At 36.7% G+C, this 26,274-nt stretch overlaps 1 protein-coding gene and 1 long non-coding RNA gene across 5 annotated transcripts in view; one reads left to right on the top strand and one right to left on the bottom strand.

The window, feature by feature from the left end:
- The window catches only part of ELF1 (E74 like ETS transcription factor 1), a 106,985-nt gene extending 89,513 nt beyond the window's left edge, over positions 1-17,472 (top strand). For 3 of the 4 annotated variants that reach the window (XM_041731092.1, XM_041731093.1, XM_041731094.1), the window contains exons 5-9: positions 1,144-1,311; positions 6,324-6,407; positions 7,116-7,308; positions 8,634-9,083; positions 15,424-17,472. In XM_041731092.1, the coding sequence (XP_041587026.1) occupies positions 1,144-1,311; positions 6,324-6,407; positions 7,116-7,308; positions 8,634-9,083; positions 15,424-16,027 (1,499 nt within the window). In that variant the 3' untranslated portion in view covers positions 16,028-17,472. The remainder of the gene's footprint in view (positions 1-1,143; positions 1,312-6,323; positions 6,408-7,115; positions 7,309-8,633; positions 9,084-15,423) is intronic. The other variant, XM_041731095.1, reaches the window with a different exon arrangement.
- LOC121476959 lies at positions 1,114-26,228 on the bottom strand. The gene is made up of 4 exons (XR_005984063.1): positions 26,008-26,228; positions 25,822-25,920; positions 6,626-6,783; positions 1,114-1,296 (listed from the first exon to the last, which is right to left on the bottom strand). It is a non-coding gene; the product is annotated as an uncharacterized LOC121476959 (long non-coding RNA).
- Positions 26,229-26,274: the final 46 nt, after the last annotated feature.

Genomic DNA, 26,274 nt, shown 5'->3' with positions numbered 1-26,274 from the left:
TAGGAATAAAAAGTAATTTATTTAGTTGTCAAATAGCAGATTAAGGAGAATTTATTCTCGTAACCTCATTGGTGTACTCAGTAGGGTATTTATGGCCCAAACTATTCTAATTTAATGATCTCTATGGGTATTCATCAGTGAAATAGGCAAAAATTCATTGAAAAAATTTATAACACTTTGTGGCAGAAAATTCACTGCCACATTATTGATCTGCTTTTAAATCCATGTTCTTCTGTAAGCTTTTCTGACAGAGTGTCAAACTCATAAAATTAACACTAAATGTATTTAAGTTGTTGAATATTTTCTGTATGCATAGCAGTGCATTATGCAGTAATGTGACATACAAATGAACAGATAACTTTTCCTCAAGCTTACAAATTAATTTTGAAGATAGTTGTTTATGTAAATAACTGTAAAAGCCAAAAACAAAGGCCATGGGAGAGATGGTAAAGTGTTCTGGAAGAAAAGAGTTCTCTGGCTAAGATTATCAGAGACCAGCTTTATGGAAGGAATGTTTTAACTTGGGCTATAAAAGACAAATAAGCTTTTAGTGAATAGAGGAGATAGAGGTGGGCATTTAAGAGAGAGAATGGGTTGAGCCAAGGAAACAGACCTGTAAAAAAGTGAAATGTTTGAGATAAAAATGCTTTGGTATAGGTAAAGTGTAAGCTTTGTGGTAGGTGGGAGATGAGAGTGGAAAGGTAGCTTTGATCTAGATTGTGCAAGCTTCAAATGTCATGCTGTGGAGTTGGGTGGTTCTTATCGTTTTTTTCCCCCATAAACTATGCAAAAAGTCAATTTTATTTTTCTAATAATTTTCAGGGTGTAAAATTTTATAGAGAAGAATTATATGGTCAAATCAGACTTGGGTTTCAGAGAATAACTTTAGCAACAATGAGAGAAGAATGGAGAAGAAAAACAAGATGGATTGATAATAGGAAGTCAAGTAAGGAGGACATTGAACTAGTCCTGTCGAGCCTCATCTGACTTAGGGTGCCTGATTTAGGACAGAGGGAATAAAAAGGGACTGGATTTTAAGATTTTTATTTCTACTTTAATCTTAATAGAAACAGGAAATTATCTGATGAAATTATTTTGATTTATAATACGAAGTTGATAATTAGTTGATTTTATTTCCATTAGATAATAATATATTTAGTTCATCTGAAGATGACATTGTTGTTGCCCCAATCACCCATGTATCCGTCACATTAGATGGGATTCCAGAAGTGATGGAGACTCAGCAGGTTCAGGAGACATATGCACACTCACCAGGCGCATCATCACCAGAACAACCTAAGAGAAAGAAAGGTGGGTGGTTAATTCGTTGAGAGCAAATAGTCAAGTTCTGATGTGGAATCTAAATGTAATTTTTCTTCAAGGATATTTCTACACCAGTTAAAACTTACATAAGAAAAAAATGAGGATACAAAGCATACACTAAAAAGTATATGTCTTCATATTAGATTCGTAAAAAAATTAGATTATTTGGTGTGTCTCTCAGAAATGGGGTTTTCCAACTTTTTAAAACTTCAGTCTTTTATCTAAACTCTTTTATTCAAAATCAGAAAGAGCCTGGAGCAAGGGCAGTTAGCTTCCTAGCTTCCTTCCACATAGTTTGAAAACCACGGGCATAGATTCCAACATAAGGAACCAGTAGGGAAAATAATGAGTTGTAAGTCATCAGGTAAGTAAATTAGATTTAAATTTCAAAGGAAATTTGTCACTTTTCACACATTAGGACCATATCTGCATACTAAAGTCTGATACTCTTTCCATTTCATTGCCTTTTGTTTCTTTTTGTTTTTTTGTTTTAAAGATTTTATTTATTTATTCATGATAGTCAGAGAGAGAAAGAGAGAGAGAGAGAGAGAGAGGGGCAGAGACACAGGCAGAGGGAGAAGCAGGCTCCATGCAGGGAGCCCGATGTGGGATTCCATCCCGGGCCTCCAGGATCGCGCCCTGGGCCAAAGGCAGGCGCTAAACCGCTGCGCCACCCAGGGATCCCTTCATTGCCTTTTGATTCTCCTCCAGCTTGTGTAATATTTTGAGTTTATGTTTTTTTTTTTTAATTTTTTTTTTTTTATTTATTTATGATAGGAACACAGTGAGAGAGAGGCAGAGACACAGGCAGAGGGAGAAGCAGGCTCCATGCACCGGGAGCCTGACGTGGGATTCGATCCCAGATCTCCAGGATCGCGCCCTGGGCCAAAGGCAGGCGCCAAACCGCTGCGCCACCCAGGGATCCCCATATTTTGAGTTTAATACGTTGATTAATCTCACCAGCCACTTAGTAACCTGATTTCACATGAAAGTAATAAAGTCCAGGAGCCAAGAGTGAAGAAGAAAATAAAAACACTAAGGGTTAGCTGAGGCTGCAGCATCTCTGAAGGGCTTAGATGAGTATGTCAGTTTGATTGTCCCTACAGAAGCAGATGCCTATGTTTTGGGCCAGTGCAAGAAGAGGTATTAGAGATCCCAGCATGTCATTGGGATCCTTGAAAGTCTCTTTCCTCCTGGGAAAAATTCTGTACCCATTGGCACAGGATAGGTGTCAAGGAAGTTTGTATTTCTCAGGTGGGGCTCTGAGAGGAGAAATTCTTTCTGTGAGAATTTATACTCATAGGCTTACTTTAACCTAGGTTTATGATTAGATTTTAAACTATCACTGACTTAGAAATTCCCAGCCAAGTAATTAACATAAAAAGTGGCCCAGACTGGCAATAACTCTGGGCTCTTATATAACACTGCTCTGGCAAGTCATACATTTAAACCCAGGCTGCACAGAATTTCCTCAAATAAAGCCCTGTTGAAGGTGAGCTCACATTGCAGTATTACAGAATACATAAGGAAGATAATCCCTGAATGTGAAGCAGAAGACATAGAGACATAGAAGATTCTAGGATTAGTTCTCTAAGAACTTTAGATAATAGAATTAGGAAATAGAAACTTTGAGTGAATAGGACTACAACTAATAAGACAAAAGAATGAAAAACAAGGTCAAAGAATGATTATTAGGAAATACCAGGTGGAACTTCTCTCCTAGACAAGATGGAATAACAGAACCTGATTTGGCATTGATTATGTGATATGACAACAAAAACAAAAATTAATAAGCAGGACTACATTAAACTAAAAAGCTTCTGCACAGCAAAAAAAAAAAAAAAAAAAAGAAAGAAAAAAGAAAAAAAAGAAAAAACTTAATATAATGAAAAGGCCACCTACAGAATAGGAAAAAATATTTGTAAGCCATATAAAGAATTAATATCCAAAATATATAAGGAACTCATACAACTCAGTAGCAAAGAAGACAATCAGATTAAAAAATGGATGGAGAACATGCATAGACATTTTTCTAAAGACCCACAGATGGCCAATAGGTACATGAAAAGAGCCTCAACATTAATGTCCGGGAAATGCAAATCGAAACCACAATATGCTATCACCTCACACCTGTCACAATGGAGACCATCAAAAAGGCAAGCGATAACAAGTGTTGGCAAGGATGTGGAGAAAAAAACCATTGTGCATTGTTAGTGGGAATGTAAATTGGTACAGTCACTATGGAAAACAGTATGGAGTATCTTCAAAATGTTAAATCTACAAATACCCTATGATCTAGCAGTCTTACTTTTGGATATATTTCAAAAAGAAATGAAAATGAGATATCAAAGTGATACCTGGACTCTCATGTTCTTTGCAGGATTGAAAAATATAGAGAGACCTTGAGGGGCATTATGCTAAGTGAAATAAGAGAAAGACAAATATACTGTGTGCTATCACTTTTATGTAGAATCTGAAATAGCCACTTGTAGAGGCAGAGTGAGAAATTGTGGTTGCTGGCTGGTGGAAGAAATGGGGAAATGTCCATCAAAGGGTACAAACTTCCAGTTATAAAATGAGTGAGTTCTGGGGATCTAACATACAGCATGCTGACTTTGGTTAACAAGACCATATTACATACTTGAAAGTTGCTAAAAGAATAGATCTAAGGCAGCCTGGGTGGCTCCGCGGTTTAGCGCCGCCTTCAGCCCGGGGCATGATCCTGGAGACCTGGGATCGAGTCCCACGTCAGGCTCCCTGCATGGAGCCTGCTTATCCCTCTGCCTGTGTGTCTGCCTCTCTCTCTCTGTGTGTGTCTCATGAATAAATAAATAAAATCTTTTTTAAAAAAAAAAGAATAGATCTTAAATGTTCACATCCAAAAAACCAAGTAATTATTATGTGAGGTGATGGTATGTTAGCTAACCCTACTGTGGTAATCATTTTACTACACAGAGTATCAAATCAGCACATTGTGTACACCTTAAACCTACACAGTTATATGTCATTATATCTCAATAATGCTGGAAAAATATTTTAACCCTTCCCCAAACCTGGATTTACCCTCCTGTTAAAATACAGACAATGTATGAAACAGTGCTGCTAAAGAAATAGAACATTAGTCAACAAAGGCAAGTGACCCTGAGAAACGGGAAACAAATGAGATGACCCCACCTTACTGCATAAAGAAATATTTCTTTGATGATCCCACCTTACTGCATGAAGAAATATTATTTTAAGATTTTGTTTATTTGAGAGAGAGAAAGCGTGTGTGCATAGAAGCAAGGGGGATTGCATATGGTGAGGGAGAAAGCAGACTCCTTGCTGAGCAGGGAGCCCGATATGGGGCTTGATCCCAGGACCCTGTGACCATGACCTGAGCCAAAGGCAGACACCTAACCAGCTAAGCCACTCAGGTGCCCCCTAATTTATTTTTTTAAATAGTTTGGCAGTTACTTAAAACCTTTAATGCATGACCCAGCCATTCTTCTACTCAGTATTTACTGAAAAGAGATGAAGCCATAAAGGGAGCATGGGTGGCTTAGGCGGTTAAACGTCTGCCTTTGGCTCAGGTCATGATCTGGGAGTCCTGGGATCCAGCCCCAGGTCGGGCTCCCTGCTCAGTGGAGAGCCTGCTTCTACTCTCCTCCTGCTCTTCCCGCCAACCCCCCCCGCCGCCCCGCCCAGCTCTGCTGTCTCTGTCTCTTGCTCACGCTCTCTCTCAAATAAATAAAATCTTAACAAAAGAAGAGAGATGAAGCCATGCATTTAAAGAAAAACATAGGCATAAATAAATGTTCTTAGTAGTTTTATTTACAGTAGTCCCAAACTTGAAACAACTCACATGTCTATCAGCTAGCTGATAAGATAAACAACTTTTTGGTATATCTATGCAATGAAATACCACTCAGCAATAAAATAGAATGCGCTATTGATAAAAATGGATGAATCTCAACATAATTATGCTAAATGAAGGATGCCAGACTTACATATAGATGTGAAAATATATGTTTCTCTTTATATAAAATTGTGGGAACTGCAAACTGACCTATAATGACAGAAAATGTGTGAATAGTTGGCTACCTTTGGATTGGGCAGAGTGGGAAAGGTGTAAGGAGTACAGAGGGGTACAAAGTACTTTTGGGGGTGAAGAATATGTTCACTGTTTTGGACATAGTGATGGTTTCACAGGTCAATACTTATTTTGAAGATACCAAATTATAGATTTTAAACATATGCAGTTTCATTGTATGTCTGTCACAATCGCTTCTCGGCCTTTTGGATAAGATCAAGTGCATTGTATGTCTGTCATACTTCAGTAAAGCTGATTTTAAAATGAAGGACTAACATCCTAATTAATATTGGAAGACTGATGTGATAAGGAACCAAATAGAATACATTATAATTGAGTTGAACAGCTGATTAGTCACTAGTTTAAAAGAGAATTAGCTCCAATATAGACCTGACATGGAATAAAAATATGAAAGAGTTTGAGATAAAAGGATTGAATGAAAAAGTCTACATGTTTGATCAAAACCCCAGAAAGAGGGAATATGTAGAGCAGGGAGGAGGTGGTATTCCAAGGAGTTTTCCAAAATGACATAAACTTCACATGGTGAATCTTGAGTAGCATAACTCAAATCCAACATCAACAATATTCCTCCGCATTTTAAGAAAGCACTGTCAGTTTGGTTACCTCGAGGTGTTTTCAACTAACCTCATATTTATAAATGAGCCAGTATATCATTTCCTACATTAAAGTGTTTGTGAACTAACCTACACTAATGATAAATTTTCAGCGAAGTTATTTTCCTTTGGAGTAAGTAACATTATTTTTTTGAGTAAATAACATTTTAGGAAAGCAATACATATGACCCATGTATAAAGTATTTGGCATTTGAAATTTAGGATAAATGACCAAATAGTATTTATAAACAGCTAAATTGTCCATTCTCTCACTTTTGAGGGCAAATACTTAGGCAGAGCTGTTCTGTTTTCAGGGAGAAAAACAAAACCTCCACGACCAGATTCCCCAGCCACTACGCCAAACATATCCGTGAAGAAGAAAAACAAAGATGGTAAGGGTAAGTACAATAATTTTCATATAATACTTAAAGGTCAAAGAACACTTAGATTGCTTTAAATTTCTATAAATTGTTATGTAAAATCTACCAGTTTTCCTGATGTAGTGAAATGGATCTTCTGGCTGCCACCTGCTTATAAGGTACAGTTGGCACTCTCTGTAAGGAGACTGGTAATAATGTAGCCCAAGAAATCCGTTTAAGAGATTTTTTTTATGTACCTGTCAGAATAATCCATCCTTTAATAATGAGTCTTCTGGAAGAATTCAGCCAAGTTAGCTTTTTCAGTTCGTAGACACCTTATTACATTGTTTTGGAGTTCTGTTTTCATAACTGCTGCCCAAATTTGAAGAAAATTGTTAGGGCCAATCCACTGGCTCTGAAATAAAGAAAGCAGCTATTGAAAGGTTTTGTGCAATGCTTTTTCACTGATTCCTTTATGTAGTGGATCTTAAAGAAGTGGGGGAAAAGTCATCTCAAAGTGCTTTCATCTTAAATCATCATAGATCTAATTGCCAAGATTGCTCTGTCCAGACATCTTATACAAGCCTAATAAAAAGACCTATATTTGACTCTACAAATTTTCACCAGTGCTAGCTAAATTGTATATTATTTGTGTATAGTTAGAGAGGGAACTTAGAAGACTTTTCATTGTGTTTAATTTTGCTCTTTCCAATGAAATTTTGGTCAGTTAAATTGCTTTTGTTTCAGGAAACACAATTTATCTCTGGGAGTTTTTACTGGCACTGCTCCAGGACAAAGCTACTTGTCCTAAATATATCAAATGGACCCAGCGAGAAAAAGGCATTTTTAAACTGGTAGATTCTAAAGCAGTATCCAGGTTGTGGGGAAAGCACAAAAACAAACCTGACATGAATTACGAGACCATGGGAAGAGCTCTCAGGTACATAAAGTTTTTGTAATTCATTCTGTTAAGAATATTGTTTCCTATATACTAAAAAGATAATTTCTAAAAAGGTAGAGGATTAAAAAATGGTGAATTTTGTAATTGAAGTGCTAAAACCACACTACTTATAGAAATCAGTACATATTGAAATTGAAATCTTATTCTGATCTGGGAAAATGTTTTTCTTCAAAAATAATCCTCAGGACGCCAGGGTGGCTCGGCAGTTGAACGCCTGCCTTCAGCCCAGGGCATGATCCTGGAGTCTCAGGATCGAGTCCCTACATCGGGCTTCCTGCATGGAGCCTGCTTCTCCCTCTGACTGTGTCTCTGCCTCTTTCTCTGTCTCTCATGAATAAATAAATAAAATCTTTTTAAAAATCCTCATGGAAACAACAGATATTTTACTTATAAAGGGATTAGAAAATGTAAACTGTCATTAAGAATTATAAATTGACCACAGGGCTCATATGTTTTGAGCCATTAAACTCGAAATAGCACAAAATTAACAAGTAATGGTAATATAGATAATAAGAGGGTGCATTTTTAAATGTAAATCTCAGGTATGATCTGTATTATGTTGGAATAAATGCTTCAAGAATAATATTAGACATTGTGAACATTTTGATCTAGGTAGGGTATCATTTTATTCCTAAACTCATTTTTAGTTTGTTTTTCTGTGATCATGTTAATCTATTATTCAAGATATGCATCTGTTTGAGAAAGATTTACTAGAAGTAGCAATCATCTGATAATGTAATAAGCTTCTTAAACCAGAACTATTTAGTTACTGTTGTGTTTGGTTTTTTTAAAACTCACACTTGCTAGATTCTTGATTGAATTAAAATCAGTGACAAAATTTGAATCACTTATATTTGTACATTAAATTTTATATGGAAAACTCAATAAGATTTACTGAATCAAATTTAAACTGGTGGGACATTATAATAAACTATGGAAGGGAAATAAATTCCTGAAGTTTGTAGTAGATTTGATTATTCCAACAAGTTGGAAGAAGGGGAGACAAAGAAAAGTGAATGACTAGGATAATCCATATATTTTACCAATCCTCATCAGAATTGGTGTTAGGTTTAGTTGTTAGTAAGGATTTTTCTTTATCTGTGAATAAGTATGCATGTTTTACATATATTTAAAAAAGAATGTGTCTAATTATACTATCTTCTATAAAATAACTGGCCCTTAATTTTGAATTTCTTTTCCCACTTGTGTCCAACTTTAAGCTTTTTATTTATTATTAAGAATTTAATATAATTTTAATTTGTTTAATTGAACAAACTATTGATAAAATTATCTGCTTTGAATAGGTACTATTACCAAAGGGGTATTCTGGCAAAAGTAGAAGGTCAGCGCTTGGTGTATCAGTTTAAGGAAATGCCAAAAGATCTTATTTATATAGATGATGAGGACCCAGGTTCCAGCATAGAGTCTTCAGATCCATCACTGTCCTCAACAACCACTTCAAGTAGGAACCAAGCAAGCAGATCGAGAGTATCTTCAAGTCCAGGGATAAAAGGAGGAGCCACTACAGTTCTAAAACCAGGGAATTCTAAAGCTACAAAACCCAAAGATCCTGTGGAAGTTGCACAGCCATCAGAAGTCCTGAGGACAATGCAGCCTACACAGTCTCCATATCCTACCCAGCTCTTCCGGACTATTCATGTAGTACAGCCAGTACAAGCTGTCCCAGAAGGAGAAGCAACCGTAACCAATAGCATGCAGGATGAAACGTTAAATTCTTCTGTTCAAAGTATTAGGTGAGAAAACTAAAGTTATTGATGCATATCATTATGTCATGTTTCTGACCAGAGTTGTCATAAGTTAAATGGGTCAGGATTCAGAAGTGAAAATAAAAATTATATTGATCTTAAAGCTAGAAATCTTGTTCAACAGATTGTTTTCAGCATCAGTGTATATTATATCAGTCCTATGATGTATGGGAAATTCCTTATTTTTAAACATGTCATTACTTGATGTTATTCTATCAGTTTAAATCTAGCCCACTATACCCTTGTATAATTGGACTGATACAGACAAGAAGGGATCCACATATTAGAAAAAATCCAGAGAATGGTTTCAGATCTTTTTTTCAAAGTCAGGAACTGTAAAAAGTGTACATGGATTGACATATCATGGCCTTCTGTAGTGAGTTCCAAGAAATAGCATTATTCTTTGGGAAGATCCTATCATGGAACAGTTCTAAAGTTGAAATAGGTAGGGAGGCCATGAACCTAAGGTCCACTTTTTCAGGCTTTTAGAGTTTTTTAGCAGTCAAATCAAATTTGCCTCATGGCTCTAGGAAAGATAGGAAACAACAAATTGACCAAGGCAACCTTATCAGCTTTAGACTGTTTTTTTGCAGAAGTTGGGGCTGGTCTCACTGATACAGAATGGAGAAAAAGAAGCAAGGCAGAAAATTAGATGGGCGTTTGCAGTATTCTATTTTTCTTTTTCTACTATTGTGAGTTTCCAGAATATGAATTATAATAAAATATAGGAGCCCTCCCAAATCCAATAAAATGATTGTTTGATTACTGTTATTAGCTAACTTCAGTCTTAACATTTGTATATTCCAGAATATAAATGCCGAGTTTTTGTTCAGTTGATCTTGAAGTAATGAACATTACCCAGAATCAAGACAAAGTTAAATGATCCAGTCTTCCTTGTATGGTCCATTTAAACTTTTGGCATCATGAAAATCAACTTGTAAGGAGTATAAAGATTACATTTTTCCCATTTTAATTGGACAGGAATGATAAATCTTTAACTGTATTAAAGGAGTACTTATTTATCTCTATTTGCCCTTTAATAATTCATTTTCCTCTAGGTCTTATTGGTTATGTGTGATGACTGAGTATCTAATTGGATGTGATTCCTCCTGTTGGTTTCTAGGCTATTTATCATCTTACCATTATGTGTATTTGTGTTGATAGGAACAGTGCATGGCCAACTGCTAATCACTAGGATCCTCTTGGAGTGATTGAGTTATTTTTTTTAGCGTCTGTAATCAGTTTGGTTTTTATGCCTTGAAGACAAAAACAAATCCCTTTCTTCCCCAGTAAAAAACCCTGCATACCTCTAGCTCTGAAAGGTATTAAATACTGATGTTTGTATTGGATGCAGTATTACTTTAAATGTCATTTCTGACTAATAGTGCCAGATATTAAAACACTCTAATATACCCCCCATCCATGATTTGCAAACTGTCTTTTGGTGTACTTTTCAGAATTTTCATTTCCAAGGTCCCTGATTATTCTGTGGACTCCCTGCCTGCTTCCTGCCTCTCAAATTTTTTCTCTTCAGTCCAACCCATATAAGACTCCTGGTCACAGCTTTGGTCTGTAACCTTCTTGCAGCCTTGTTAGCTCTGTGTTGCACACGGAGTGCAGTCAAATTTCTGGAGCTTCAGCTACCAGCTCTCTCTCTCTGCTTATGATTCCTTGCTTGCCTTCTAGCTAAAGCTGACCACATGGGTGCAGCTCAGTCTGGTAAATGAACTAGGTGTTGCAGTTGACTTTAATGCTCATCTCCTCCTATATATTTAAATCTGTAGGAGCCACATTTTATTCATTGTCCTTCTCCTACCATTTAACATAGTGTCTGGCACATTAACATCCCTTCAGATTTATAGAACTTACTTTGAAGTAGTGTATATATTCATTCTTTATCTCCTCTCAGAGTAATGAGTTTTCCTAAGCGGACTGGTTATATAATGAAGTAACAAAATTTAACTTTTCAAATGTTAAAACATACTTCCTTGTTGAAGAATTTTATATTTATGTGTTTGTATATTCACACATTCTTAATCATTCCTTTGATTTAAAAAAAATATTCTTTTGGTTTTATCTTTTATTTGTATCTCCCCCAAATCCTGCTTATTTTAAAGCAAAACCTTTTACAGACTGCATTTTATTTCCTGAGATTACTAGATGTAGAAAGGCAAAAGTTAATGAATAAAAATATTCTTTGAAGACTGACAGCTGCTGAATATAATTCCTCAAGTTTTGCTGTTGTTCCTTTCCATTATAAAAGTGTTATATAAATTTCAAGCAAATTATACATATTACTCTGAAATACTAATGTATTACTAGAATAATTTTTCATTAGATTAATTCCTTGCTTAGCAGTTTCTTTATTTTTCATTTTTATTTTTTATAATTACCCCAACTTTTCATTATGGAAAATTTCAAAATTTTGACAGATTAAAATGGTACAATGAACACCTATTTACACCCCTCTAGGTTCACAGTTTTTCCGTATTTGTTTTCCCTCTATATATATTGATATCCTTTTTTCTGTTTGGCTATTTGTCAAGTAAGTTCACATTATTAATGCATTTCACTCCTAAACATTTTAACATACAGCTCTTAATAATAGAGAAATTATCCTTAGCAACCATATTATCACTCCTAATAAAAATAACAGTACTTTAGCTATATTTTTCCTAATTTTAAACTACTTACTAATAAAATCAAAGACCATTTAAAGATTTTTTTTTCGGTAGCTAAGAAAAGATGGAATATATATAGAATTATATCTTAAAAATAGATTTTTAGGGGATCCCTGGGTGGCGCAGTGGTTTGGCGCCTGCCTTTGGCCCAGGGCGCGATCCTGGAGACCCGGGATCGAATCCCACATCAGGCTCCCGGTGCATGGAGCCTGCTTCTCCCTCTGCCTGTGTCTCTACCTCTCTCTCTTTCTCTCTGTATGACTATCATAAATAAATAAAAAAATTTAAAAAAAAAAAAAAATAGATTTTTAAATTAATGTAACAACAGGAACTGACACTTTCAAAGCACTCTTTGTATTTCATACACTTTCCATATATTAATGTCTAATATCCTCACTGATCATTGAGATATAGGTAATATTATTCCTATTTTACAGATGAGGAAACCAAGGCAAGGAGAGGCCAAGGAGCCTGGTCACATCTAGTAAGTGGTGGAGACAGTGTTTTAATGCCAGCAGTTTAGTCCAAAGCAGTGAGCTTAATGATTTGCCACCCTGCCTGCTGATTCACATAACTCTCATGAATTACCAGTTATTTACAGTGAAGTAGCAACCTGTTTTTTTCTCAGTTTTTCCTATGCTCATGTCTTTTTATTGCACATAATTGCATGTATCTGTGTGGAAATCTATTATGCTTTTCTTAATTGATATATGGTATATGTGCTCAATTTTTACAAATTTTGATTTTGACTCTGGCTTCGTGTTATTTAAACAAACAACTACAATAAAAGCAAACCTCTGGCCAAATATTTTCCTAAAATTGTCCCTTGGTAAACTTGCAAGTCTGTATATCTACCTAGCAAAACTTCTTTCGCTGTCATATTTATTCAAGCACTAATAGGTTGTCTTAGGGTCTTTTAAATAAATTAGCCTCTAAAAATGTATAATGTGTAGGTTACCTTAAAAACAAAGTCATGGAGTAAGAAGAATGTATATAACTTTCCAGCCCTCCAACCTTGTCAATTATTAGATGTGACATTGAGTCGGAATAACTAACTATTCTGTTTCCTTATCTGTAAAATAAAGGTAACATGTAACTCTACAGGTGATTCTAACAGTTAAATGACATTCCTGACATCTGAGCAGATATGCAGTAAAATCTAAATGTTATATCGCATATCTTTCTTAGTCTCAGAAAGTCTGAGGTATTTTAAATCTCCAATATTGTACCAGTGGTTACAAGCAGCTTAGGGAAAAAAAAAAAAAAAAAAAAAAAAAAGCAGCTTAGGAAATTTTTATAAAGTAGTTAAGTATAATATAACCTTTGTTATATAATATAACATCACCAGATACAACTGACTGTTTAATCATTAACTAAGAAAAAAAATTTCTGTGGTTGGGAAAAGGCTGCATAATATTTTACCTTTAATCTCTGAATTTTTTATTACCAAAAATTGGTTATTTTAGAATGTGTTCAAATAAGCCAGTATATTTACACTGTAGGTTATTATAGATGAGTATATATATTTTCTGACAGATGGCAGTCAGATATTTTGAGAAAAAGATGTCTTCTTCTAGTTTGAACAAAAGTATTGAAAATCTAGTGGTAGCCCTGATTAGCAATGTGGAAAATGTCCAAGTATATTATTGCTTGTGGCATACCTGAGGGAAGAAAGAGGAAGAAAGGGTTGTGTATTAAAGGTGTGAAATTTAAATTAAATAAAATCTTTAAAAAAGGGTGGGCGGGGGGCGGAATCCCTGGGTGGCTCAGTGGTTTAGCACCTGCCTTCGGCCCAGGGCATGATCCTGCAGTCCCGGGATCAAGTCCCATATCAGGCTCCCTGCATGGAGCCTGCTTCTCCCTCTGCCTGTGTCTCTGCCTCTCTCTCTCTCTCTCTCTCTCTGTCTCTCATGAATAAATAAAATATTTTTTTAAAAAAGGTGTGAAATTGCCTACAGTTTAAGGATATAATAGACAATCTTCATCTTTAACTGAAGTTACTTATGACTGAAGAAGTGGCAGTGTATTGGAACGGTTAATCGCAGAGGCCTTGCAGTCAGATGACCTCTTTTTCGTATCTAACTGGTCACCTTATGCTAGCTGTTCACTCCCTTTGTCCATTAATTTTTTATATGTAAAATGGGGATAATAGTACTTACCAGGTGGCAAGACTATACATATCTCTAGATACAATCTGTGTGCCTGCTATATACCATGTGTACTGTTTTATCTTTATATACATGTACATGAACTCTAGTCATGGGATATATTATCAGTATATCTGTTCTTTATTTCTCATCATACCCTGCCCACCTATTAAATCTTCATTAGACTCACACTCTCTTCTAGCTCTGTCCTTCAAAAGAGCTGCTCACATCCTACTCTAGACTGATCCTCACAGTGACAACTTTGTTGGAATCTGATGTTGGAAATCAGAATCTTATCATAGTGGGTAGGCTGTAGTCAACCTGTGTCTTTCCACTTGCTTCAAAATTCTCTTACGTTGTACTGCGTTTTCTCTTCATATTTCCACCTAGCTTGTTTTCTCCAGAGTTTCACTTCTCAAGTATGGGACAAGCCACATACCTATAATTTACCAAAATTTTCCTATAATCTCTGTGTAATGATTAGCCTTTGGATTATGGGGACCAATCTAGCTGTTAATCATCTGTTTTTTGTAGAATAGCTTTACAGAATTCAGAGGAATCAGAGTTGAGATCCAGATTCTGAGTTTTTTCAACTGCATTTGTTTTATATTAACAATGGCCAAACTATAATTTTCACAGTAACAAATTTTTAAAATTGGATTGGCTCATAATATCATTTATATAGCTCTTCAGTAAGCATTAACAACTTTACATAAACTGGGTTACATGAAAGGATTTTATGTTAAATTTTAGCTTTATGGCTAAAATTTGTGAAGATTATTTAAGCTGAGAAAACTACTAAAATGTGCTGCTGCTGCTGCTTCTTTTTATTTTTTTTTTTGCCAAAGCTTGCCCTTCTTTTTTGTGCTCTCTGCCAGCCTAAAGAACCCTCATGAGTTCATTATATCTGTGACTTATTTTATGTAATAAGATATGAACTATGAACTACTAAATTTCTTCTGAGGAAAACAAATTTCTTCTGGTAATTCTGTCACATATAAATTTAAGACTGAGGTGTTTTTTTTAGTGAATTAAGCATTTTTCCTGTATATACAGGAAGACAGGTTAAGCAATTATTATAGGAAGTTTGGTAATTGTGGGCTACCATGTTGATGACATTATGCCTCAAATACTAAAAATAGAATCCAATATATTTGTTTTAAAATTCCCAATTTTCTTATAAGCAGCTCATATAAAACTTCTTTGCCGAGCATTTTGATATCCTCCTTCCCCAACAAAATCGCTTCCCCATTTGTAGTAATGTGGCACTCTGTACAGACTTTTTTCGCCTTCCATCAGATAGTATTATAGTTAGAGAGTTCTATGTTGGGTGTCCCATATAATACAGGGTCTGGTACGATGTTTTTGCCAAATGTTTTGTCAAAGATTTGGGAAGTAGCATTTCAAATATCTGACTCCTATCTTGATGACTTGTCAAATGTTAAAGTTTTTAAATGACGTAGAATGTTCTGACTGTCTTTTATTTCATAATCTCAATAGGACGATACAGGCTCCAACCCAAGTTCCAGTGGTTGTGTCTCCTGGGAGTCAGCATTTGCATACAGTAACACTCCAGACAGTGCCAATAACAACAGTTATAGCCAGCACAGATCCATCTTCAGGTGCTGGATCACAGAAATTTATTTTACAAGCCATTCCGTCCTCACAGCCCATGACAGTACTGAAAGAAAACGTCATGCTGCAGTCACAGAAACCGGGCTCTCCTCCTTCGATTGTCTTGAGCCCTGCGCACGTGCAGCAGGTTCTTACCAGCAACGTTCAGTCCATTTGCAATGGCACCGTCACTGTGGCTTCGTCTCCATCCTTCAGTGCTACTACTCCTGTGGTGACCTTTTCTCCTCGGAGTTCACAGCTTGTGGCTCACCCACCTGGCACTGTAATCACTTCAGTTATCAAAGCTCAAGAAACAAAAACTCTTATACAGGAAGTAGAGAAAAAGGAAACTGAAGATAATTTGAATGAAGACGTTGATAAAACTGAGCCACAGCCACAGCCTTATGTGATGGTGGTATCCAATTCCAATGGATTTTCCTCTCAGGTAGCTAGGAAACAAAATGAATTGCTGGAACCCAACTCCTTTTAAGTAATGCACCAAAGGAATTATGGATGATTGTTTTTTTTAACTGAACGTTTTTCAGTTGTCTACAAACTATATGATGATTCTAAGAGAAATTCTACAAATGTTCCTAATTTTGTAGTTAATGGTTAAAAATATTAATTTAGAGTTAATGTTGGCTTTGTTAGATGAGGGAGGGAACCCAAGTGCTTCTCTTTGTTCTCCAAATGTTTCAGAATTCAGTTGTGAAGGAATAGGCGTTTTATACTATGAAGACATTCTTTTCAGAATTTTTTTCAGTTCCTATATCATAAGCATTTTTCAAGTTTCTTTTTTAATTTTACATGGTATTAGCTTCTCTGATTCTTTTGTATATACAATGTACTTCAATATAAGGCATCAGGAAATTTATATAGGAATCATTTTCATTCCACTTGTGTAAGTTAAAGTCTTGACTCTTTGAAATCAAGACATCTATTTTATACTTTGATGAAATTATGATTTCACTTAGATTGACTTTAGTTGGTCGCACTCTATAAGGAATTATGACTGTGTAAAAAATAACATGAAAAATTAGAAAATGTCCGTGACAGGGCTGAACCTTATTTCAGAAGCAGGATAGTACAAAAGCATCAGCCTAAGAGTGGCTCTCTGCCTGACTAGTTGTGTAACCTTGGGCAAAGCCACTGGATCTTTTTGGGCCTCAGTTCTCTCAAAAAAAAAAAAAAAAAAAGGATGCATTGGATTAGACTTGATCTCCATTTCTCCATTTTGCTTTCTGGTGCAAAATTTGAGGTTCCTAGCTCCTATAATTTTAAAGTTAAATCAACTAAAACATTATCACTTATTTTTTAATGTAAATATAGCTAACACATTGCAGAAAAATAAGTGACCCTACAAAACTCATTCTTCTGTTATGTAAGATCTGCTATGAATCTGAATGTTTCCGAAATATGTTATTAACTCGTTAGGCCACTGTGCACTGTGGTCCACTAATAAACTTACATTGCTGAGTGTTAAATGATATACTGCCATTCTGAAAGAGTCAAGGCTCTTTCTTAAGGGCCCAGAAAGCAACCAAGCCTTGGGCTAATCTGGCTGAGTAGTCAGTTGCTATAAAAGCATAATTGCTTTATATTTTGGATCATTTTTTATTGGGAGTGGGGGGGTTGCATACAAAGATAATATACATATATATCTTAAGTCTCTGAAATGAAATAGTTTTTAGATTACTTTTTCAACTGTAAATAATGTACATTTAATTTCACAATAAAATTGTTTTCTGCAAATTTTCTAGTACAACAAAGGAGAAATTTTGTAGATGAAAAAAATCATTATGTTTAGAGGTCTAATGTTATATGTTTTCATATTACAGAGTGAATTTGTATTTAAACAAAAATTTAAATTTTGGAATCCTCTAAACATTTTTGTATCTTTAATTGGTTTATTATTAAATAAATCATGTAAAAATTCTCAGTGTGTTTTCAAGGAACTGTCTCTAAAGAACAAGTAAACAGAAAATGTTGCTAGTATTTACAGTGTTGTAAAATGTTGCTTGTTTGTATAACAAGCTCCATTGGTCAGATAAGAATTGCAGAATTGTCATTTTCTCATTTTTTGTTGCTGCTGTGCCAAACAGTAGCTTCCAGGGAGCACATAGTGGATCACCTAGCTCCAAAGGTTAGAATACAATAAAATGTTCTCATTCTCAACAATAATACTCAACATACCTTAAAAAAACAAGTTTTCTAATTAGAAATTAGATCAGTTAATTGTTAAACTTGGGAAATCTGGAAGCAAAAATAGAAAAAAACAACAACTAAAAATCTCAGTGCAGTACCCCTCTACCCAGTGGAAACTATGCATTTTCTCATGTCAGTTAATACTCTTCTAAAACATGATTTTAGAAGGAGCATTTTTATCTCTGAAATCAGAGAGAAGCAGGGAAGAATCTGAATGAATAGGCCTTGCTAAATATCCTCCAGCTTACTACCTTAACCTCAAATACCCCTTTTTCCTGTCATTTTTCACAACTTTGCACTCTTTATCAAACCTAGTATAAAAACACTTAGGCTTAAGCATGTCCTTGAGTCTTCATTTCCATCTGAAGCCTCCCATGTCATGTAAAACATATTAAAACATCTGTCTTTGTCAGTTTGATATTTAGGTTTGGCTAGGGACCCTAAGAGGGTCGTGGAAAAGTTCTGTCTTCCCTAGAACTCCCTTTAGCCCTGTACCCCCTGACATTGTATCGAACTCCTGAACAGGAAGGAGCATAGTGCTCGCTGGGTACCTGCCTTGTGCTTAGCTGGCTATTGTGCTTCACTTTATTGTGCTTCCTAGGTTATTGCACTTTTTACTGATTGAAGGTTTGTAGCAATCCTGCATGGAGCAAATCTATTGGCACCATTTTTTTTTCCGACAGCATTTGCTCACTTTCCCTCTTTGTAACATTTTGGTAATTCTCACAATATTTCAAACTTGTCCATTATTATCTTATTTGTTATGGTGATCTGTGATCAGGGACCTTTGGAGTTACTATTTTAATTGTTTTGGGGCACCATGAGCTATGCCCATATAATCAAATTACTGATTCGACATGTATTTGTTAAGAAAGGACCTGTGAGGTTACTGTCACTGTCCTTAACATAAAAACTTGATGGCTTTCCTCATTTTTCCTTATCTTTAACCCTTTCTAGTATTGCATTTGCCTTCACTATTACCCTGAAAATTACTGTTGCAAAGGTCACTAGCTACTGATTAGTTTCCATATGGCCAAATTTCTGTCCTTATCTTCCTTGACCTTCCCAGTATTTAACTTTTTATAACCCACTCTTTAAATTCTCTATTGCCTTCACTTTTGTGCCCAGCTTGTTTCTCTTTTCCTCCTGCCTTTATATAAAAAAAAAAAGAAGAAGTCTGGAGTTAGGTTTCCAGGTCAGTTAATTGAGGAACTCAGGGGTGATTGTTGAGCAACTAGATTTCTTCCCTCTTTGCTTTCCCATCCTGAGGACCTGGTTTCATTTCCAGGATGGCTTCTGCTGCAGTTGCAAGACACCTGCAGTAGTTCCTGCTATATTTCTGTTTATCAGCAAGAAGACCTTTCCCATGGGGATCCCTGGGTGGCTCAGCGGTTTAGTGCCTGCCTTTGGCCCAGGGTGCAATCCTGGAGTCCCGGGATCGAGTCCCGCATCGGGCTCCCAGCATGGAGCCTGCTTCTCCCTCCTCCTGTGTCTCTGCCCCTCTCTCTCTCTCTCTCCCTCTCATAAATAAATAAATAAATAAATCAAAAAAAAAAAAAAAAAAAAGACCTTTCCCAAAACACCCTGAGCAGCTGTTGCTTAAGACCTCATTGGCTAGGTCGATCATAGACCCCTTCCTAAATCAATTCCTGGCCAAGGAAGTAGGATTTACCGTAAATGACTTAGTCGTGTGTTGGGGAGATCGACAGCCAAAAAAAATGAGGCTCCATAACAAAAAATAAGCGAGGAATGATGCAGTCTACTGTCACCCATACACATCCTTCTCCTTTACACATTCGAAAGTGTTCGTGCCTCCATAAAACATATTTCTTTCCCAAAGAGAGATCAGCAAAAATCTCATCCAGTTACTTGATCCAGTTTCATGACCAGAATGGGATGACGTGTAGTCCTCTTTTTCAGATCAGCTGTAGCTTCCTGATTTCTTGTCCTCAGCCACATCTAGCATGAGTACTCAGGAAAAGATTTTATTCCAGGGGTTCTCAGCTTTAGAATACATTTCTTGATGGTTTAAGTTTGATGCCCGGTCCTGGGATCACTGTATTCCCGTCCAGAAGAGCTGTGTCCTGATTGCCTTCCATCCTGCCTCCTATATGCATACCAGGGTCAGTTTGGGAGCATTCCATTTCCAAATACCAAACTGTCAGTTTGAGCTCTTTGTCATTAGCAACAGAGATGGGTTCTGGGTTTTAGTATAAAAGAAATTTTTCTAGAAGAATATTGTATAGCTCATATAATTGGCAAAAGGACTAGAGAATCAGGGTCAATCTGAGTCACATAGCTAGGAACAAACTGCACAACTAGTCTAGCAGGGAAATTGTCGTTACTGTGGCCAAGCACTGAACACTGAGTTTTGTGTTACTGTCTCTACCGCCTTAGGAATTTGATCTCGATAGGAGTGCTACTGCACCTAGAGAGAATTAGCCAAGGTACTTACTTGATTCATTGTGTCAATGAGCTACCAATATTTATGTGACGGGCAGAGTCTAGGTCAAGGGTCCAGCAGGGACTTGAACTCCAAGAGAAGTTGAGAGAAAGCAAGTTCAGCTTCTCAACTACTTTGGCATTTTCAGCTTCTATAGAGGAGACTGCCTCCGTGGGAATGAGGACTCAAGGAATCCCCTCCCTGCCACATTCCACATAAAAGGGGACTTAGATTCCGTGCTGCCCAGAAGAATGACCTATGTCTTCTGTTAGGGAAAATCCAGACTCTGTGGAGCTTGAATTCATACAATTTGGTGGTGGTTGGGTGGGTGGATTTAGGAAAAACAAAACCCCTGCATTTGCTGTCTGTTTTGCACAGTTCATCTCATTCTTTTTTTAAAAAATTGTATTTATTTTAAGTTATCTCTATACTTGATGTGGGGCTCAAACTCATGATCCGGAGATCGAGAGGCACATGCTCTTCTGGCTGAGTCAGCCAGGTGCCCCCAGTTTATCTCATTCTGGTTGGCTAATTTCAATCTGCTCTTCGGACCTCAGCGCAGACATTACTTCCTCTCGAGAGCTTTCTCCAAGCTCTTGGAAGCTTCCCACTGCTGTCCTAGATCCTTTTAATTTCTCCCACTTGGGTACATACAACACTAATAGTTGCCAGCTGAGAGGTGAGATTCCAACACTAAGAGCCAAACTTATAGTCATTTTAGTACTCTCAGTTCCTAGTGTAATATAGCTACACCCTGTAGATATTAAATATTTATTAAATATGTGACTAAACTACATGTTCTCTTTGCCTGTTTTCAGATTCATTTTCTCATGTTGCTAACTACCATCTGTATGCTGATAACTCCCAAATCTTATCTATGGTGCCAAGCTTGCCTTAAAAATAGCTTTATAGAGCTATAATCGACATAAAATAAACTCATGTTTAAAGAGTCTGAACTCATGAAATCATCACAATAATCAAGTAGTGACTACCCACGTTTGGTGAACATTACCCTAAAACTTACCTTTGCCTCTTTGTGTCTACTCCATTCTTGCTGTTGCTTCTTGCTCTTCTTGGCTAATTCCACCCCCTTAGTTGACCACAGATCTGCTGTCACTATACATTAGTTTGCATTTTCTAGGATTTTATGTAAATGGTATCATAGAGTGTATACTATTTTTTGTCTGGCTTCTTTCACTTAGTGTAATTATTTTGAGATTCATCCATGCTGTGGTGTGTATCAATTTATCATTCCTTTTCTTTTTTTTTTTTTAAGTATTTACTTATCTGAGAGAGAGAACATGAGTAGGAGGAGAGAGAATCTCAAGCAGACTCCATACTGAGTGCAGAGCCTGACATGGGGCTGGATGTCATGACCCTGAGATCATGACCTGAGTGGAAACCAAGAGTCAGATGCTCAACCAATTGCACCACCCAGGGGCCCCAGTTTATCATTCCTTTTATTACTTGTATTTCATCACATGGATATACTACAGTTTGTTTATCCATTCACCTGTGGATGGCATTTGGGTTGTTCCTAGTTTTCAGCTATTACCATTAAAGCTGCTATGAATATGCCTGTATAAATCTTTATATGGATATGTATTTTCTTATCTCTTGGATAAATACCTAGGAGTGGTCTGGCTGGGTTATATGACAGTTGTACCATTTTACATTCCCACCAGCAGAGTATGGGTTTTTCAGTTGCTCTACATCCTCTCCAACATTTTAGCCATTTTAATGGGTGTGTTGTCATATCTCTTTGTGGTTTAATTTACATCTAAGGACATGATTTGAGCATCTTTTGATGTTTTTATGTGACATCCATGTATCTTCTTTGATGAAATGATTTTTAAAATTTTTTGCCTGTCAAAAATTCTGTTTTCTTATTACTGAGTTTTGAGAACTCTTTATTTTTCTGGATGCAAACTCTTTATCAACTATGTGATTCACAAATATTTTTAGAGTGCAGAAATCTTTTAATTTTGGTAAAGTCTAATTTAGCAATTTCCTCTTAAGGAATGTGCTTTTGGTGTCATGTTTAAATCTTTGCCTGATCCAAGGTCACTAAGATTTTCTTCCTTCTAGAAGTTTTAAAGTTTTTTTAAGATTATTTTAGAGAGAGAGAGAGCACATGTGCAAGTAGGGGTAGGGGCAGAGGAAGAGGGAGAGAGCTGAAGCAGACTCCCCACTGAGTACAGAGCGTGATGTGGGGCTAGATCTCACAACCCTGAGATCCTGACCTGCAGAAAGAAACTGTAAGTTGGATACTCTACCAGCTGAGCCACCCAGGCACCCCTAGAAATTTTTAAGTTTTAAATTTAAGTCCATGATCCATTTTGAATTTATTGTTTTTAAAAGATTTTATTTGAGAAAGAGCATGTGAATGTGCATGCATGAGTGAAGGGAGGGGCAGAGATAGAAGGAGAAACAGACTCCCCACTGAGCAGGGAGCCTGACTTGGGGCTCTGTCCTACGACTCTGGGATCATGACCTGAGACCAAAGCAGATGCTTAACAGACTGAGCCACCCAGGCATCCTAGGACTATCCTTTTCAACTATCTATGCTGAATTACCTTTGGACTTTTGCTGAAAATTAGTTGTCCATTTATGTACAGGTGTATTTATGGACTGTTTTGTTCTATTGTCTGTCCTTGTGCCAATACACAAAGTTGATGTGTTGAAATCAGGTAGCGTTAGCTCTCTACCTTTTTATTTTTCAAAGTCGACTTGAGTATTCTAACTTTACATTTCCATTTGAATTGGCAGAATTGGTTTGTCAACTTCTGAAACAGAAAAAGCCTTTGGGATTTTGGTTGGCATCATGTTAAATCTATAGATCAATTTGGGAAGAACTGACATTTTAACAATACTGAGTCTCCATAGACGCTTCTCCATTTGTTTAGGTGTTCTTTAATTTATCTCAGCAATATTTTATAATTCTCATTGTATACTTTTTGGACATCCCTTGTCAGATTTATTTTTTAGTATTTGGTATTTTTGATGCTATTGTAAATGTCATAAATTTCAAAATTCTGTTGATTTTGTTTTAAATCTTTCTCCCCTATTTATCAGAAGCATGAAAGGCACAAATCTTATGTGTACAACTCAATAAAATTCTACATCTGAATACATTGATGTGCTTGCCACCCAAATCAAGATAATATAACATTTCCTGCATCCAAGAAGTTTCCCTCATGGCTTTACCCAGCTAGATTACCTTCTGGTGATCCCTCACAATAGTTATCTTCATATAAATGGAATCAATCAGGATGTACCCTGCCTAGCTTCCTTAACATTATGTATGTGAAGTTCATACATATTGTTGTGTGTATAGGTAGTTCATTCTTAATCATTGCTCTGTAGTATTTTTCTCCTATCAAAGGACCTTTATTTCCAGCTTTTCCTGCTGTGAATAACCTTGTAACCAATATTCTTGTCCACAAACATAAGTACTCTTTTTCTCTTGGGGATACACCCAGTGATAGAATTATTGGGTAATGGCATACACAGGAATAGCTTCAGTAGATAGTGTCACAAATTTTTCTAGGGATGCCTGGCTGGTTCAGTCAGTGAGGAATAAGACTCTCGCTCTTGGGGTTGTTGAGTTCAAGCCCCATGTTGGCTGAAGAGATTACTTAAAAAAATATCTTAAAGCTTTCTAAGGTAATTCCAATTTATACTCCCACTAGCAATATACACAAATTATAGGTGCTCCATATTCTTGCCAAGGCTTGGTATTGGAATTTCTTTTCTTTTTTTAAGATTATTTATTTATTCACTCATGAGAGACATACACACACACAGAGGCAGAAGCAGACTTCCTGCAGGAGCCTGATGTGGGACCCAATCCCGGATCCCGGGATCACACCCTGAGCCAAAGGCAGACGCTCAACCCCTGAGCCACCCAGGCATCCCTTGGAATTCCTTTTAAACAATTCTTGTGAGTGTTTAGTACTGAAGCATGATTTAATGTCCCTAATATAGCTATTGATGTAGAACTTCTTTTCATATGCATATTGGCCATTTAAAGAGCATTTGAAAATCAACCAAAGTAATTCACTTAACATATTAAGAAAAAATAGATACGAACATTTCAATAAAGGCAGAAAAAGCATTTGCTATAGAATGTTCTCCCCTCTGATGTTACAGCCAAGAGAAGAAGCCCATTATCACTATTCTAGTTAACACTAAATGAGACATACCAGCCAGTGAAAGACCAAAAGAAATAAAAGGTATAATCATTGCACGGGACATTAAGCCATCTTTATTATAAAATGACAAAATTATAATCATAGAGATTCTAAAAGAAACTACAAGGTATTAGAAATAATAAGAGAACTTGATAAGAAGGCTGAATATGAGGTCAATATGTAAAAATCAACACTGTTTCTATATACTGGCAACAAAGAAGTAGAATATAAGGCTTTTTAACTGTCATTTAAAATAGTATTAAAAAGCCAAATATCCAAGTACAAACCTAATGAAAGATATGTGAGACCTCTACACTGCAATTTACAAAACGCTGCTGAAGGAAATTAAAGACCACTTAAATAAATGGAGGGTGTATGAACGACACTTATGGGTTAGAGAACTCAATATTAAGATGTCAGTTTTCCCCAAACAGATCCACAGGGCCAATGCAAGTCCAATTAAAATTCCAGCAGTGTGTATGTGTGTGTGTGTGTGTGTGTGTGTGTGTGTGTGTGTGTGTTTAGAGTTGACAAGTTCATTCTAAAAAAAAAAAAGAATTATCAATAAATGCAAATAAATTTAATAAGACGTCTAAAATAATGGAAATTACAAAGGCCTTGGAATAGCCAAGGCAACCTTGGAGAGTTCTAGGACTTCAAGAGTTACTACAAAGCTACTCTAATTATGACAGGGTGGTACTGGTACAAGGTTAGACAAACAGATCAAAGGAATGAGATCCTGGAAACAGGCATATATATATGATTTTTTATATATATATAATATATACAATCATATATATATATATATAGTCACTCACTTTACACTTTACAACAGAGGTGCCCAAAGAATTGAATAGGGAAAATGACAGATGACAATCCTTTTTTTTTTTTTTTTTTAAAGATTTACTTATTTATTCATGAGACATAGAGAGAGAGAGAGAGAGAGAGAGAGAGGCAGAGACACAGGCAGAGGAAGAAGCAGGCTCCATGCAGGGAGCCCGATGCGGGACTTGATCTGGGGACCTCCGGGTCATGACCTGGGCCGAAGGCAGGTGCTCAACTGCTGAGCCACCTAGGCGTCCCAGAGGACATTTTTTTTTTTTTTTGCACCACCCTGTGATTTGGCAACAGAAGGGAATCTCAGGGAGACAGTCTTTTTAATAAACAGGTCTGGGTCAACTGGATATCCATATGGGGAGGAATGAAACCTTGATCCCAGGCTCCTACCTTTCTCTCAAAATCAATGCGATAAATCATAGACCTAGATGTCGAAGTTAAGTTAATAAAGCATCCAGAAGAAAACACACACAGAGCATCTTCATGGCCTTGGAGTAGGTGAAGCCTTATTAAACAGGGCGCAAAAAGCACTGAGCATACAAGATCAGCAAGCGCAGGCCGCATCACCTCACCTACTTCTGCTCATCCCCGCAATCACAGACCTACCTGAGACTCACTCTGGCTCCTAGCACGGCGGTCATCTCCTCTCACCTGTTCTTATTCCCCTCTTGGTCATGCATCCACCGCACAGACACAGGATGATACCTGTAAAACGCAAATGTGCCCTTTATTGGCTTTCCAAGTCACAAATTCTAGAGCAGGTTAGCATCCTTAGGAGACTCGCATCCGCACCTCTGCCAAGACCACAGGCCTGCCCTTTGTGACCCGGCATTGCCCCGACCTCTCCAGGGCGCTTGCAGCTTGAACTTCGGCTCTGCCCATTTGACAACTCACAGGATTGCTTCTTTTTTCTTTTTCTTTTTCTTTTAAAGATTTTATTATTTATTCATGAGAATACACAGAGAGGAGACAGAGAGGCAGAGGCACAGGCGGAGGGAGAAGCAGGCTCCATGCAGGGAGCCCGACGTGGGACTCGATCCCGGGTCTCCAGGGTCACGC

This window comes from Vulpes lagopus, chromosome 16 (assembly GCF_018345385.1).
Source record: "Vulpes lagopus strain Blue_001 chromosome 16, ASM1834538v1, whole genome shotgun sequence".
Lineage (NCBI taxonomy): Eukaryota > Metazoa > Chordata > Mammalia > Carnivora > Canidae > Vulpes > Vulpes lagopus.
Note: the sequence above shows the minus strand (reverse complement) of the source record. Positions and strands in the feature narration are given on the sequence as shown.